At 66.0% G+C, this 14,893-nt stretch overlaps 1 protein-coding gene across 1 annotated transcript in view; it reads right to left on the bottom strand.

The window, feature by feature from the left end:
• The window catches only part of IQCA1 (IQ motif containing with AAA domain 1), an 86,259-nt gene that overhangs the window by 23,054 nt on the left and 48,312 nt on the right, over positions 1 to 14,893 (bottom strand). The window contains exons 8-14 of the mRNA XM_045845728.1: positions 13,591 to 13,713; positions 11,347 to 11,422; positions 7,552 to 7,658; positions 7,272 to 7,373; positions 5,557 to 5,621; positions 3,783 to 3,865; positions 255 to 362 (exon numbers count right to left, since the gene is read on the bottom strand). Of these exons, the coding sequence (XP_045701684.1) occupies positions 255 to 362; positions 3,783 to 3,865; positions 5,557 to 5,621; positions 7,272 to 7,373; positions 7,552 to 7,658; positions 11,347 to 11,422; positions 13,591 to 13,713 (664 nt within the window). The remainder of the gene's footprint in view (positions 1 to 254; positions 363 to 3,782; positions 3,866 to 5,556; positions 5,622 to 7,271; positions 7,374 to 7,551; positions 7,659 to 11,346; positions 11,423 to 13,590; positions 13,714 to 14,893) is intronic.

Here is a 14,893-nt window from a genome sequence, read left to right as displayed (position 1 = left end):
GCTTGCTGCGGCTGCGCTCCCTCCGGACGGACGGCAGCCCACGGGACCGTCCGTCTGCCCTGTGAACGCAGACGTGCCCCCCGGGGCGCCTCTCGGGGTGCTCAGAAGGCAGCATCATGACGGAGCCGCCCCCACTCAAAACTGGGGGCGGGGAAGCCACCACCACGCCGGCGACGACACCCAGGACGGCGTGGCCGAAGCCGGCACGCGGGGCACCGGCTCCCGGAAGGGGCCGGCAGGCGCGGGGTCCTTACCGAGCGGCAGGATCCCGTACAGGGTGACGAGCTGCCGGACGTCCAGGAGGGAGGGCATGGGCTCCACCGACACCTGGCGGAGCGTGGTCCCCAGGTAGCTGTACTCCCCTGGGGAGGAGAAACGGGGGGACAGGTGAGCGCGCACCCCGGGCCGGGCCGCCCGCGTGGGCCCCTGCGAAGCCGACTCGGGGGGTGCGGACTCAGCCCTGCGAGCAAAGACCGCCGCCGCGGGGCGGAGGGCCGGCCGGCGTGGAGGGCACAGGTGTCCCGGGAGGAAGGCTTCGTCAGGGACTTCCCGGGCGCGGGGGCACGCCGGCGTGGGCGCCAGGCTGCACGCTGACCTCTGCCCCTTCCAGGAAACGCCCTTCGAGCGTGGGGCTTGTGACGCGGAACCCAGTTCTAGACGGAGCGGCACACACACAGACGACGGGGGTCTGGCGGGCCGCGCCGTCTCACTCACGCCCCGAGAGACGGTGTCGAGCATCTGCGCCAACCCGAGGGCTGAGTTACCCAGGTCCCCACGGGGACCCTGCACCGGGGCAGGCGAGCCCGAGTCTAACGAGAACGCCGTCGTGGGGGAGAGGAAGGACCCGGGCCTAGTCCAGGACAAACAGAAGCATCTCCCTGTGAGGGTAACGGTCATTTACACTTTCACAGGCTGGCCGAAGGGACGACACAGGCACAAGTCTCCGCAGGTTTAATTAGAAGGCATCAAGGGGCTTAACGGTAACCGGCCGTAAATCGGAGGCGCTATCTCCGAAGTGCTTCAGGTGAGGGCGCCAGGAAAACGAGCCTGGCTGTCTTCGTCCCTCACGAGGGGGTCCCCGCCCCGCCCCGCCCCGACAGCCCGCCCCGATTCCCGCCGGAACCCGAAGGAACAATCCTGAGTGATCGCTTCTCCCGACTCTGGAACGAGTGCGGTTCCGGCCGAGTTCTGACGGTGCTCACGCACGACAAACAGACTTAGGTGCGCGTAAACACACTGAGAACACACTCTGCGCGTGTGAAACACTGCAAGCATCCCGCGCTTTAGAGCGTGTGCAGGTGCCCAGAGAACTGCAGGTGGAAGTGGCCAGGGCACAGCCGAGAGCCTGCAGTTTGGCTGCGGGGGGGGGGGGCAGACTTTCAACACCGCTGCGTGACCGAGTGGAGACCACGGCGAGGGCCGCGCCGCTGGCAGCGTGAGTGACCGCGTAGTGTCTGCTGTGGCTGCCAGTCCCGCGCGCTCTGCCGAACAGGACGGCGGCTCAGTTCGCCGTCACCAAGCCAGGAGCGGTCCCGCGCCAGGGTTAACCCCCCACCCCCCCGCCCCGGGCTGGCTGCTGTACGCACGGCAGCAGAGGCGGGGCTGGGGACCCCATTGCCCTGCTTAATTAACTACACCCGCACTCGCGCTGATGCGCCCTGTCTTCAAGCCCCACACAGGCTTTACTGGGACAGAGTATGGGGGGCCAAAGAGTGGATTGGGGTTCAGACGGAGCGGCCCCACGTCCTGACGCCCGGGACTGCATCTGCGGTCGCCCAGCACGGACGCTGCACGCCCGTGTCGTCTGCTCGGCCCGAGAGCCTGGGGCTCCTCCCTGCACGAGACCAGCGGTCCCACAGGGAGGGAGGGGGACACAGAGGGCGACAGGGTGCTGAGATGGGGCCGGAAGGGAGCCAGGGGGTGAGCCGGGGGTCAGACCCTGTCCCCTCACCCTTCCTCTGCCGCAGTCTTCGCCCCCAGCATCTCAGAGTGTCACCTGGCTGGGGAACGGAAACGCTGCCGTGGCAGTTAGCGAAGACGGGGTCAGTGGGGCGGACCCTAGTCCAGTCTGATGGGGTCCTTTCAGGGAAGGACACAGACACACAGACACACGCAGACACACACACCGAGAGGGGGCCCCGTGAGGAGGGGCGCAGGGACCCAGTGACACGGCAGAAGCCAAGGGACACCGGGGCTGCCCGCAGACCACCGGGGACTGGAGGAGGGGTATCGTGTACGACCAGCTCCGGCCGCGGAGCCCGAGGGCAGCTGGGCGTGCAGGCTGGGGGGGCACTGGGGGTCCGGGCAGCGGGGGCCCACGGGGGTGCAGCAAAGGAGCCTCTTCTGCCTCAGCGTCTGCGGAAGGAACAGCCCTGCCGACACCTTGGCCTTGGACTTCGGGCCTCCAGACTGTGGGGCCATAAGTTCCGGCCCTGTGAGCCCCTCAGTGTGTGGCTGTCGAGGCAGCCCTAGCCAGCTACCCAGGATGGAGTCAAGTAACCGAAGAGAGCAGAGATGGAAAGACACAGGTACAGGAAAACGAGAGGTGACAGAAACACCTGAGCAAGAAAGGTGGAGTCCGCCCCTAACAGTCCAGTCCGCCCCACACGGGGCTGCAAAGAGGGTGCAGGCTGGAGGGTTTACACACACACACACACACACACACACACACACACACACACAGGCCTCAGGGAAACAAGTCACCCAGAGAACGGGGCGAGAGAACACCGGAGGCCCCGGGAGGCCCAACGATGCCTGCTGGCCCGTGGTCCCCGTCCCAGCCCGCCCCAAGGACGCCCCCCGCCCCAGGATGCCCCAGCCCTCCCCACAAGCTGCGAGGACCCCACAAAGCACCATGTGACTCGTGAGAGACGGTTAAAACCCAGGGGTACTGACTTGTTTATACAATTTTTTTGGACATTAAAAAAAATGTTGTTTGCCCTTGAGACTGGCTGCCCGGTGATCGATGATGAGCTATGATTTGACCTCTGACTTCTTCTTCACCCGAGGACATTTTTAAAAATTGCTTTGAGAGAGAGAGGAAGGGAGAGAGAAACAGTGACGTGAGAAAACTCCCGTACGTGCCCTGAACTGGGGGGTGGAACCCGACACCTAGGTCCGTGCCCTGACCGGGAATCGAACCCGCTAGCTTTCGGTCACAGGAGGGTGCTCTCACCCACTGGGCCCCACGGCCCAGGCTGTAAAACTCGGGCGAACGCCAGCCGCCCAGCTTCCAGAGGGAGTCAGCAGAGAGCCGCCTGCGGGCTGGCTCTGGCGCGTCACCCCTGCCAAGATGCGGCGAGTGCCGGGGCACACACTCGCTCGGGAGCCGCTCGGGGGGACAGCTGGCTGCCGCTCTGACAGCCACGAACAGGGACACTGCGGGGGTGACCTCGTGCAGACCCACAGGACCCCGGCCCCGGACAGACAACAGCGTGGCTGGCTGGGGGACACTGAGGGCAGTGGTGCCGCCGCCCCCCAGGGCAGGGACTCGGGGGGGGGTGTCACCACGCAGGCGGGCGGGGGTGCGCCGACAGGTGTGTAGGACGCACTAGCTCAGGGGTCAGGGTCCCATCACCGCGCTTCGAGCCTCACCTGCACCCCCTCCTCCATGCGGGGAGGGAGTCAGCCCCCAGGGACACACGGACCCCACGCTGCACCCTGCGTGACGCTCTGGGTCACCTCACGGCACAGCCGGCCCTGCCAGTGCCCCCTCGACGACCGAAACGGGAACTCAGAGCCCCGGGGAGGCCACCCGCGCACGCGGTTCCCGTGCGCCTTACCGATGTAGTCCGAGAGGCTGACCTTCAGGGCCTGGACCAGCAGCCCCTCTTCCACCAGCTCCTTGTACAGGGACTCGATGGTCCTGGGGAGGGAGCAGACCGTCAGCGGTGTCCCCGCCGGCAGTCCCCGCGCCTGCAGGGCCCCAGAACCTGCCCCATTGCTGCGGAGCGCCCCCGTGCACCGGCGAGGGAGTGGGCTGCTGGGGCGTCTCCACCGTGTGGGGGTAAACGAGGCTTTTTAGAGATGGTGTTTCACCCGTGCACGTGTCCCGTTAATGCGTCACCTCGTCAGGCGGCGGAGGGCGGCGGTCACCCTGCAGCCCGCCCTCCCACCGGCCTTCGCGGTGGCGCGGGCGCCAACCAGCAACTGCCCAGTCACAGCAGCACGAGGAGCCCACGGTTGCAGACGCAGCCGGCGCCTGCGAGCCGTGGTCGATCATTAATCCTCCACAAATGAGGCTGATGTTTCCTCTGAAGCCACTCGCACAGGAGCTTCAGAGAACCGTCTATGAAGAACACAGACTCACGGGGGAAATGATTCCAGAGCGAAGGAGACAGCATCTGGGGCTCCCGGCGTGAGGCTCTTCCGGGAGGTGCTGGCCCCCCCACCGTGCGCACAGACGTCCGCACCCCCTTCTCTGAGAGGCCGTCGGGCATGGAGCCAGCCCGCGGGTCACTTACGGCGGCCGAGGTAACGAATGGAGACCCTGCCCTCTGCGGGGGCGGAGGCAGTGAGACCCCCGGTGCAGCTGGCTGGGGCTCGGCCTGCAGGAACTCAGACGGGCCGAGCCCACAGGCTGTTTGGCACAATCCTGTGACATGTTTTGTCTCCCTCCCCTTTTTTTTTTCCTAGGGGCCTTATTCTTTGGTCCTGCCCGAGTCTTTCTTTAGATTGAAGAATTGCAAATATGACTACGTTTAAACAGCTCTTGGGCTGTGCCGGGATCTGCGTTAGCATGATTAAAAGACTCTGGGATATCAGATCGGAGCCAAATACCACTGGGATGAATGCTAATTCAGTGACCCCAGTCTCCGAGGGGCTGGGATTCTGTTCTACCAGAGACAGTTAGAGCAGTGCGCTCTCTGCAGAGAATTAAGGAGCCTTGATTGCGATGGAGTTCGGGATAGCAGCGTCTGACCTTTGTCAGGGAACTGTGGTAGTTCAACTTGAATAATTTCTTTAACATAAACACGCAGCGTGCACAAAGCATTAACATACAGTTGGGTCTCCTCTAAAGTAATCAAAACAATATATTAACAAGCCCCCCCCCCCACGCAAACCTCTATCTGGAACCTTTCCAGGGAAATGCACTTTTGTACGGGACACATTTTCAACTTTCAAACTACCTTGAACTGGTAGAGAAATGCTGGTTTCGGGTTTCTATTAATTTGATGAAACAGATGTTGTCTTAGAGTATCTCAGCATTTCCTCAAAAGTTGGCTCAGGAATGCTATAGTTTAGACAATTTCTGAAGAACCGCATGGGTTTTGAAACCTAAAAGAGGTCACGCGCACTCAGGAGCCGTGGGTCCCGGTTTGCCCCCCGGGCTGCTCCTCTGGGCGCGCCTGCCCAGGAGGGCCCCGCCCTTGGAGCGGGCCTGCGCCACCGAGGCCCGGCGCTGTCCCCGCGGCACCCGCGGAGGACAGCGGGGGTGGAGCACCCACAGGGCCCCTGCCAGAGCGAGGCTGGGGACTCAGGCCGCGTGCCCTCTCCCCTCGGGGCGCGCCCCCCCCCCAACCCACAGACTTCACAACGGCACAGAGCACTCCTCACCTGTCGGCAGTCAGGTCTCCATCCTTCTCCCTTCTCCCTTTCCTGCCTTTCTTCCCCTTCTTCTTCTGCAAGAAAATGGGAACATCCAACAGCTCAGGAAGCACGAGGAGGCCAATGACGTGCAGACAGAAACCAGCTGAGGGCGCTGGTGTCCGGTCGCGGCGGCGGCGGTGGGGAGCGCAAGGGGAGGCCGGCTGTGGTGCGTGGACGTGGAGTGGACGGAAGCCACGGGTTCACGAATGCAGGGCCGTGTCCCCGGGGTGGGCAGTGGGTGAGTGACCGCCGTGGGAGCCGCATGAGCTGGGTCCCCGGTGCACCTAGGCGGGGCGACACCCCTCCTCTGGCCCTGCCGCTGGGCGGGACGGAAGGTGAGTGACCTGTGTGCGGTGGTCGTCAGCCACGCGCGTCCCTGCTGCCCGCGCCCCCTCGGGAGCATCCGGCCTGAAATCAGGAGCCCGCGGGGTGGGCCGTGGCCCACCTCTGCTTCCCTAAGGGGTCCGCCCTCCGAGACGGGGGGCAGCGGGGGAAGGCTTGAGCGTGCGGCCTTTGCTCCGTGCAGGCTGCCTCCCCGCTCTGACCGCACTGCGCCCGGCCCGCAGGTCCAGGGGGGTCCCTCGGCACCGGCACGGGGCCCCCCAGCCTGGCCCGTCTGCCTTTCCCGGTGCATCCTCTGTGTCGGGCCTCCGCGGGCGGCCTGGCCCAGGACGGGCCGGCGGGCCCTTCCCTACCACTGCCCCCTATTGCCCCTTGGTGTCTCCTAGTTCCTCGCTCACGCGGGCCCTCAGGGCCCTCAGCGGAGCGCGTCCCCCGGTTTACTCAAGGATGTTGTGAAGGGCACAGACAAACAGCCGGAGGAAGCGAGATGGGGGGCGGGGTCCAGGAAGGTCCCGAGTGCAGGAGCTTCTGTCTCCATAAAATTGGGGTGCGTCAGTCACCCTCCTGGTAGGTGGGTGCGCACGCCACCCGGGAAACGCTCCAGAGCCCGTCCTGGGGGCCTTCTCCGGAGGCTGCCCCCCGTCCCAGCACAGTGGGGACCCCGCCCAGCCAGCCTTGCTCGGCCGGCAGGAGAGTGGGGGGCGGGGCTGGAAGTCCTGCGCTTCGCACCTCGCTGTGGTCTTCCGGGGACACCTCCCGTCTGGAGCCACCCAGAGTTGCCTCCTCGGGACCCCTGGGGCTCCTGGAGCTCTTACCACTGCGGCATCTACCAGGGTTTCAGCAGCTCTGCACCCTCTGCAACAGGTGCAGAGAGCGTTTCCGTGTTTCCCACGGTCTCAGGGGCCTAGTGAGGGGGGACTGGGATCCCATCGGCTGCTCCAAAGCTCTGAGACGTGCATCGGTGGCAACTTAACATCCAGGTCATCCCCCAAGGCCCCTGCTCATTGCCATGGGCCCCGCACCCCCTCGGATCTCCCTGCGGGGGCAGAAGCGTGGGCACTTGGGGCACGGGCCCTGGCCCCTCTGACAGCTCCCCTCCCCCTGTTAGGGCCCGGGGATCTGCAGGGTGGGGGGTTGACTTTGTCCCGGCTGTGACCCTGCCGCCCTGGGGCCACGTGGTGAAACGGGGACCCCGAGGGAGGGAAGGTGCGTCCCCACGCGACGCGGCCTGGGGACGGTGGGGGTCAGCTGGGCAGCGCTGCTGGCCACGCGGCTGGAGCGCGGGCGTGGGTCGGAATCCGCACTCGCTTCCTCCCTCCCCTCACTCGCTCGCTACTCACATTTTTACCTCCTTTCTTCTTCTTCCCTCTGGCCGGGAGCTCCTTCTCCCTGTTCACAGCCAGCTTTAGGTTTTTCAGTTCCTGCCTCATGAGCTCATCCACCTAGGGGAGCCCAAAACACACCCGCGTTTCAGTGCCGGCGTGCCTTGTGCGTGTTCCACGCGAGGTGTGAACACGGCCTCACTTCTGGGTCGGCCACGGGGAGGGGGGACACACGGGAGGTGCAGCGACGGCCCAGAGCAGTGGCGGGGGAGGTGTTAGCGCCCTGGTGCAGCCCTACCTGCACCCGGATCTCCGACTCCAGCTCCTTCCGCTTCTCCTCCTTGATCATCTCTGGGTCGTAGTCCTGGGCAAAATTCCACGACTCGTCTTTGTTCTTCCAGAAGTCTGTGACCGGCAGGACAAGGACAAGGTGAACGACCTTCCTTGCACCCGAGGACCAACGGGAGCAGTTGTCCCCCTGTGACGTGTCTGCCTCCCGCTGCGGGGACGGCACCCGCACTGGACACAGACGGAGCCACCAGGAGGTGACGGGACTCGCACCGCCTCCCCACGCCCCCCCCCGCCGCCCACACAGGAGACACGCGCGTGTGTAACGTCTGAAGCGGGTGCGAACGGCGGGTATGGAGACGGCGACCAGAGAGCGGGGCACGAGGGCTCTTTCCTGCACAATCGCAGCCACGTAGAAACGTGTGCGTGTCCTGGGCTGACACAATTGTGGGGCGACTTTTTGTGAAACGTGTGGTGTCACTTTCATTATTCGAATGATTCGCTGAAACAGGGAGGAGTCTGCTGCCAGTCCAACCCACCGGCACGTGGCCCCGGCCCCCCACTGGAAGGCACCACTGAGCACGCAGGCCCCCCCCCCCCACCAGGGTTTGGCAGCCGCACGAAGCCACACGCAGCGTGCACAGCCTTCCCGCCCCCCCGCCCCGGCACCAGGGGGCGGGGGAGGAAGGGGACCCTGCAGAAAACGGGGGGGGACTTCGTGCCACCGAGTCAGGGGGAACCAAGTTCACGCCCCAGGAGGTGTGTGAAGTGCAGGTCGCCGGGCGGTGGGACTGGGGGGTCCCCCCGGGGGACAAGAGGGCCAGTTTGGGGAAAGATCTCCCCCTGCCATCTGTGCTCAGGATAGGATGGAAATTCACATCCTGAATTTGGGATGTGCAGGACCCAAACCTGCAACCACCAGCCAGCGTGGCCACCCCCACCCCGCCCCGGAACTCATTGTTAGGCAGTGGTTCCTCCCGACCTGGGGGGCAACGGGGGCCCTGGGGGCCGGCAGAGGTTTCCCCACTTCTGACCACGGCTGCGGCTTGGGAGGCCCAGGGCCCTGCGGCCTCGACGGCAGGTGAGTGAATGGGACGGGGGGGTTCCCTGCCTCAGTCTCGCCCGTGAGCACGCAGTGATGGAGATGCTCATGTTTGTTTGAGAAGGGAAACCTCTGATTTCACAGGAAAGAGGTCTGAGAAGACACTTCGTTTCTCCACGGCGCCGACGACCCGGCAGAGCACCTGCGTGGCGCCCCAGCACCCAGCCGGGGCGGTGACGCTGTCGGCTCCGAAGGATGCTGAGTGGGGGTTTTTAGTTTGGGTTTTTTGCCTTCGTGGAAACAGATCTTCCACCAAAGGTGTGCACGGTCTCGGGAGCTTTCCCGGACGGGCCGGTGCAGTTAAAGGCCGTGGCTTTCCCCGGAAACAGGAGGTTTCCCCAAGTTAGCATCTGCTTCTGCCGAAACGCTGCGTGCACGCTGCATCCCACGACGCGAGGGGGCGTTAAAGCGGTCTCCTGACGGACAGCCCTCCAGCTCCGCCTGAGGGCGCCCGTCCCCTCGGCCACTCGCTCCTCAGAAGGTGCTCCGGACGCTCCGGTGCAGCCATGAACCCAGCACGGTCATGTCTCATCCAGTTCACGAGCAACTTACTCACAAACAGCTGCATTCGTGGTGTCCCGGAGCCCGCCGGCCAGCCGGGCGCCGCTCTGGGAGGGGCCGAGAGCAGCACGCCCTGCCCCTGGGGACCCGGGGTCCCCCTGCAGGAACATGGTGGACATGCACACCCGGGTCAGAGGGAGGCGAGTCCGGGTGGGTCAGGGTGGGGCACAGGGTGGGTGGGTGGGTGGGTGGGGGGAGGCTGCAGGGACAAGCAGTCCGGGCAAGGGGAACAGAAGGGGCGGGCGCCCAGAGGTGGGAGTGAGGCTGGCCCGTGGGAGGAGGAGTTATGCCCCCTGGCGCAGGTGCCGTGCTGTGCTCTCACGTGAGCTCCAGCTGTTTCTCGGGTCTTCTCCTGGGTGTGTGTGCCTCCTGTGCCAGCAATTTCAGCCCTGAGCCCCCACCTCCCAGGACGGCCGGTTCACGAGGACCTGGCTCCCACCCACTCTCTGTCTCTCTCCCTCGTTTTCTCCACAGCACAGCGGGGGAGGGGTGCTGTCAGAGGAGGGGAGAGCCAGGCCTTCCCGACCCGGGGAGCCTGTCACCCAGTGGGAGTGCAGGACAGTGTCTAGATGGACACAGCGCCCGTGTTCCCCCGCCCAGGACGTCCTGGAGAACAGGCCCCACAACAACTTGGGGTGACAAGAGGACTGGGGGGGGTGACACAGGAAGGCACAGGAAGGTCCAGGCGCCGAGAGGGAGGGCCGCCGGGAAGGCGAGGTGCAGAGGTGTCTGCAGCGTGATGGGGAGGGCGCTCGGAGGTCGGACGGAAGGCGGGACCAGCGAGGGCTGTGTGAAGGGCGGGAGGGAGAGAGCACCGCGTAGAGAGGTGCCCTCGCAAACACTGTCCGGGTGGGCGCACAGCCCCCACCCCTCCCCGCCCAGCCTGTTCCCCCACAGGTGCAATCCCCAGCTGTGCCCGCAGGGTGTTGCTGTGGCCGCAGGCCCGGCTTGCGAAAGCCACCCCTCGTGCACCACGGCACCCCCACCACCACGCCCGTGGGCGTGCACAGGGCACGTGCCATCCCTGCGTCTCCAGCTGGTGCGGCCCCGGCTCGCCGGAGACAGCCGGTGGCGGCTGAGTGAATGCACCTCGAGGGAACGGGTGTCGTCGGCAGTGATGGCCGGCCCGGCGTCGGATAAGGAGTGGACGGACCCTCCCACCTGAATGACGGCAGGCCTTCCGTCAGTGCCCGCCGGCGAGGGGACAGTGACACGTGACGAACTGGACGGGCGTGGGGAACAGGGCTTTGCCCGTCGCAGGCACCGAGTGAGCAGGAGTCCACCCCTCCCCCCGACTTCCTCCAGGTGCAGGCGGCTGCCCGACCGCCCGCCCACGGCCCACGGCGACCTCTCCTCCGAGCTTCTCCTGCGGGTCGGCGTCCCAGGGGCAGACAGACGCCCTTCCTTTGTGAAACGGCCTGTCGACCCCGAGAGGGCACTGAGGTCGTGGCTGAGACTCGGCGTGTCAGGTACAACTGGGGGCCGACGGAAAACTCGGCGTCACAGAAACGAGAGTGCGTGCGGGGGTGGGGGGGGCAGGACCAGTCGGTGGGGGGTGGGGGGAGGTGCGGGGCCTTCCTGAGCCCCGGATGCTGGGCCTTGAGTCCTGCTGCATTTCCAGAATCCCCAGCCAGCATGCAGGTCCCTCTGTGCTGGGGTTTGTCCCGAGGGTGGAGTGGACCCAGAGGAACTGGGTAATTGTTCTCGTGCGTCGTCATAGAAATATCCAAAAGGCCAGTTCACACACGGGCCGCCCCACTGGACGGGGGCTGGGCCCAGAGAGAGACCAAGGGCGGCGTCCCCCCTCGGGCGCAGGTGTGACCCACGGCGTCCAGGCGGGTCTCTGGGCGGGGCCTTGTCTTCCAGGGCGTGGGCCCCCCCCCCCCCCAGCAGGGGGGTGTGGAGCGGGAGGGTTCCAAACCGAACTGAGGTTTAGATTATTACGTTCTCGCCTCACTGGTGTGTTGCTCTCTCACCCCTGCTGCGGCTGGAAGGCCCCCGGGGGATTTTAACAGAGAGGCGGACCGGGGCCTGGGCCCTGGGGGGCCTGTCCGCAGCCTCCCCTGCCCCGTCCCCCCGGGCACGGAGTTTCCCGACGGAGGGACCCCGAGGCCGCCGTCGCGCTCGTTCCCCTGGACCGACCTTTGTACACGCTGTTCCCTTCCTCGAGCGCCGGGAGGAACACGCTGGGGGACATCTTCCACTCCTCGTCTTCTTCCTGTCGGAGCAGAGGGCGTCCCTGGGGATCGCGGGCACAGGGGGTCTGTCGGGGCTGCACAGCGGCAGGCGCATCCGCTGGGGCTCGCGGGCCCTTCCCGGGGCGGGGAGCGTTGCCCGGGCCTGCCTGCCCCGCCTGCGCCCCCCCACCCCGCCCCGACAGCGCCCGAGGGCCAGTCCGACGCCAGGCGCGCCCGGCTCTGCAGGCGCAGCCCCGTCTGCTGGCCCCTGAGGGGCCCCGGCGCCGCCTCTCTGTCTCGTGCATTGTGCGGGAGCAGACTCCTGCGCGGCGGGCCCCGGCCTGCACTTGTCCCTGGGTCGGACCGCACCCCACCCGGCCCCCGCACACCGCACACCTGCGGGGCACAGTGCATGGCGGGAAGGCGCCGACAGCCCCGCTGCCGTTTTCAAGCACCAGGTCTGTCCTCAGTTCCCCGACCCTCCGTGCGGGGCGGGCGCCGGATCCACAGCTGGGTCACAAACACCCGCAGAGCGGTCGCCGCTCCGCCACCCGGGATCAGGACCGACCGGGCGAGGCGGCGCCTGCACCACCTCGGACCCGGCCAGCCCCCCTCTCCCGGCCCGACCCGGCACCCAGGGGGAGCCACGGGCGTCTTCTGTCCCAAAACACCCGTTCCCGCACGCAGGCTTGGCCGGCCAGTCTCAGGGGATGCTTCCAGATTCCTCAGGGCTGGACGGAAAAGACAGGGTGGTCTCGAAGCAGCGTACCCCCGCAGCTTAAATATGCCGACGCGTACCACCGGTCACCATTTATCCATCCAGTGGCCACGCTGCCCCACCCTCGGTGGCCCCGCGTTCCTCGGGAACCGCCCACCGTCTCCAGGCAGGTCACGGGATCTCACGCCACCCCCCCCCCCGCCCGCCGCCCCGGCCGCGGCCTCGGAAACTCGGGTCTGCTCAGGCTCTGGGCTTCCCCCAAACCGCTCATCGTCCTTGGGGCGCCCCTGAACGGCCGGCCGGGTGACACAGTGCCTGCTCTCCGGGTGACACAGCCCGGACTTCGAGGCTGGCCTTTCCCGGGTTCGGGGGACAAGCCTCGCCCACAGCGAGTTTTTACTTTGCAAGTGCCAACGCCCTTGTGCCTCTGCAAAGGAAGAGGCTTGGAATGAAACAGAAATCCTTCCCCTCGTCCTTATTCAGGGCGCTGCTCAAAAGTCACCTCACCCAGTGAGGGGAGGGCCACAAAAATCCAGTTTATCCGGGGGGCTATCTTTGGAGGGAGGGCGAGGGGACAACGCAGAATGGCTGGGGTGCAGGTGCGGGCAGGTTAGCGGGGCAGCAGGCGGTCTCCCGGGCCGGCTGCCCTGGGGACACTCAGCGGCTGTACTGGGCGCAGTGCCCACAGGGTGGGGGGGGGTAGGGAGCAGCTGACTGTCACAGCCACAGGGGAGCCCAGGAGGTGGGGGAGCCCCCCAGTGAGGGGCCCAGCCTCCTTCCCCTAACACCTCCTCGGGGGCAGCTGCCCCGTGGGTGTGGGGTCATCTCATGGGGTCAGCGCTCTCGGACCCGGAGGTCAGAGCCCCCTTCTGGGTAGTCGGGGACTGGGCGCTGGGGTGCCCACCTGGGCATCCATGCAGCGGGGGGTGCCCCGCATGAGCAGTAAGGAGTCCTGTCTCCCCTCTGACCCCCCCCGCACAAGGCCAGACCTGGCCCAAAGCCGCCGTCTGAGCCCTGACTCTCCCTGGATGGCGAGAAGCAAAGACTTCCGTGGAAACACACCCGGCCTGTCCGCGTTCAGTGATGAATGCGAGGGCCCTCACTTCGGTGGAAACAGATACAGCTATTTGACTTCGCGGCGGTCACATGGTTTACTGAGCGGTTCTCCCTATCTCCACCCCGATGGGAGCCGCGGGGGACCGTTCCCTCCGGGGAATGAGAAGGCAAAGCGGTCCCACCTGTGGCTCCGCACGGACGGCATCTGAGCCTTTGAAACCACTTGTCATGCTAATAGGTATTTATGGATGGGGGAAGAGATGGCAACCGACTGGCGTTGACACAAAACCACCTGGGCCTGGTGGTCGGCGGCGCGGTTTCCCAGGCAACGTGGCCCCCCCCCCCGCCCCCTGTCCCAGCAGATCCGACGTCGTCCCCCTGGTTCACCACCAGGGAGTGAGACGCCTCGAATTTCTAAAATTCCAAATTCCTCACCTTATCTTTTTCTTTCTTTCCTTTCTTTTCCTCCCTTTTTTTGGCTTTCTTTTCCTTGGCCTTCTTTTTCTTCTTTTTGTTTTTTTCTTCCTCTTCTTGGCTCGCAATGATATCTTCAATAACCTGTTGAAAAAAACCAAAACGACGACAGCCTTTCAAGGGAGTCCCGTGGAGGCGAGGGCTGTCTTCCGGTTCGAAGGGCGGACTGGTGCCGCTCGGGCCCCGGTCTCTGCCTGGCTCTGGGCCCTGGATGCTGACCCCTGCTGGGGTCACCCACTTGCCCCCGCCTGCCCCACCCTCGGGTGGATTCATCGTGGGAGGCAGCGGGCGGGTCCCCGGGGACAGATGGATGGGGCGGGGTGGCACTTCAGGCCCAGCTCCTCGCTGAGGCGGGGCTGCCTGGACCCCCAGGAGCCCCACGGACAGGAGGGGGCCCAGGCCCCTCCGCACCACGGCCGTGGCCTCCGCGCCGTCCTGTCCGCATGTTGCCCCCAAATCCCAGCCGGGAGGCCTCGGTCTCCTGCTGGACTCCGGCGGGGACAGGCGCTCCTGTCGCCACCTCGCCCGCCCGTGGGGGACCACGCATCTCTTCTCGGGGTTCCTTCTTTCCCCTGTGACCTAAGGCAGGGTTCCCACGGCGGCCCGAACCCACTTACTCCCTCCTCCCAAGCTGAAACTGTTTGTTAAGGGGCACTCGGTCCACAGGGGACCAGCACCGCCGAGGAGTCAGGACAGGCCTGTGGCAAGTCTCGCAGGCCAGGTCAGCACGACGGGCGTGTCACGCGCCGTGGCGCAGAGCTCCGGGGGCGCGGAGGCGCTGGGGACGGGCACTCACCTCGTCTGGCCCTCGGGCCCCCTGCTCCTCGCCAGCCATGGGGCCCAGGAGACCAGTGACATAACTGACCTGAGGCTGGTGTCCTCGGCTCTAAAACGAAGTCCCCACGTCCGTCCGTCCGTCCATCTGTCCGTCCACAGCGCTGGCGTGGCTCCAAGCCTCCCGGAGACTAAGCCCTTCACCCCTACACTCAGCCCACGGGCGGAGCCGCCCTCCTCGGCTGCTTTACTGACCAGGGGACCGAGGCGCCGAGAGCCCCGGGACCCGGCCGAGGACGCACGGCTGGGGAGGGGCCGAGCTGCCGTCCAAAGCCGGGCTCCGCCGCAGGGCGCGTTTGACGGCGGGGGAGCAGGGGGGTCAGATGAGACACAGCCGTGTGTGTAGTGCACGGGTTTCGGTCATAAAGCGGCGTCTTTGGGCGGGATTGGCAGTCCCCCGTCACACGAGCAATGTTTCCTCGGGGACCAG

Source organism: Phyllostomus hastatus, unplaced genomic scaffold (assembly GCF_019186645.2).
Source record: "Phyllostomus hastatus isolate PE091 unplaced genomic scaffold, TTU_PhHast_1.1 phas_contig_477, whole genome shotgun sequence".
Lineage (NCBI taxonomy): Eukaryota > Metazoa > Chordata > Mammalia > Chiroptera > Phyllostomidae > Phyllostomus > Phyllostomus hastatus.
The sequence above is the reverse complement of the archived record's forward strand: the minus strand, read 5'-3'. Positions and strand labels throughout refer to the sequence as shown.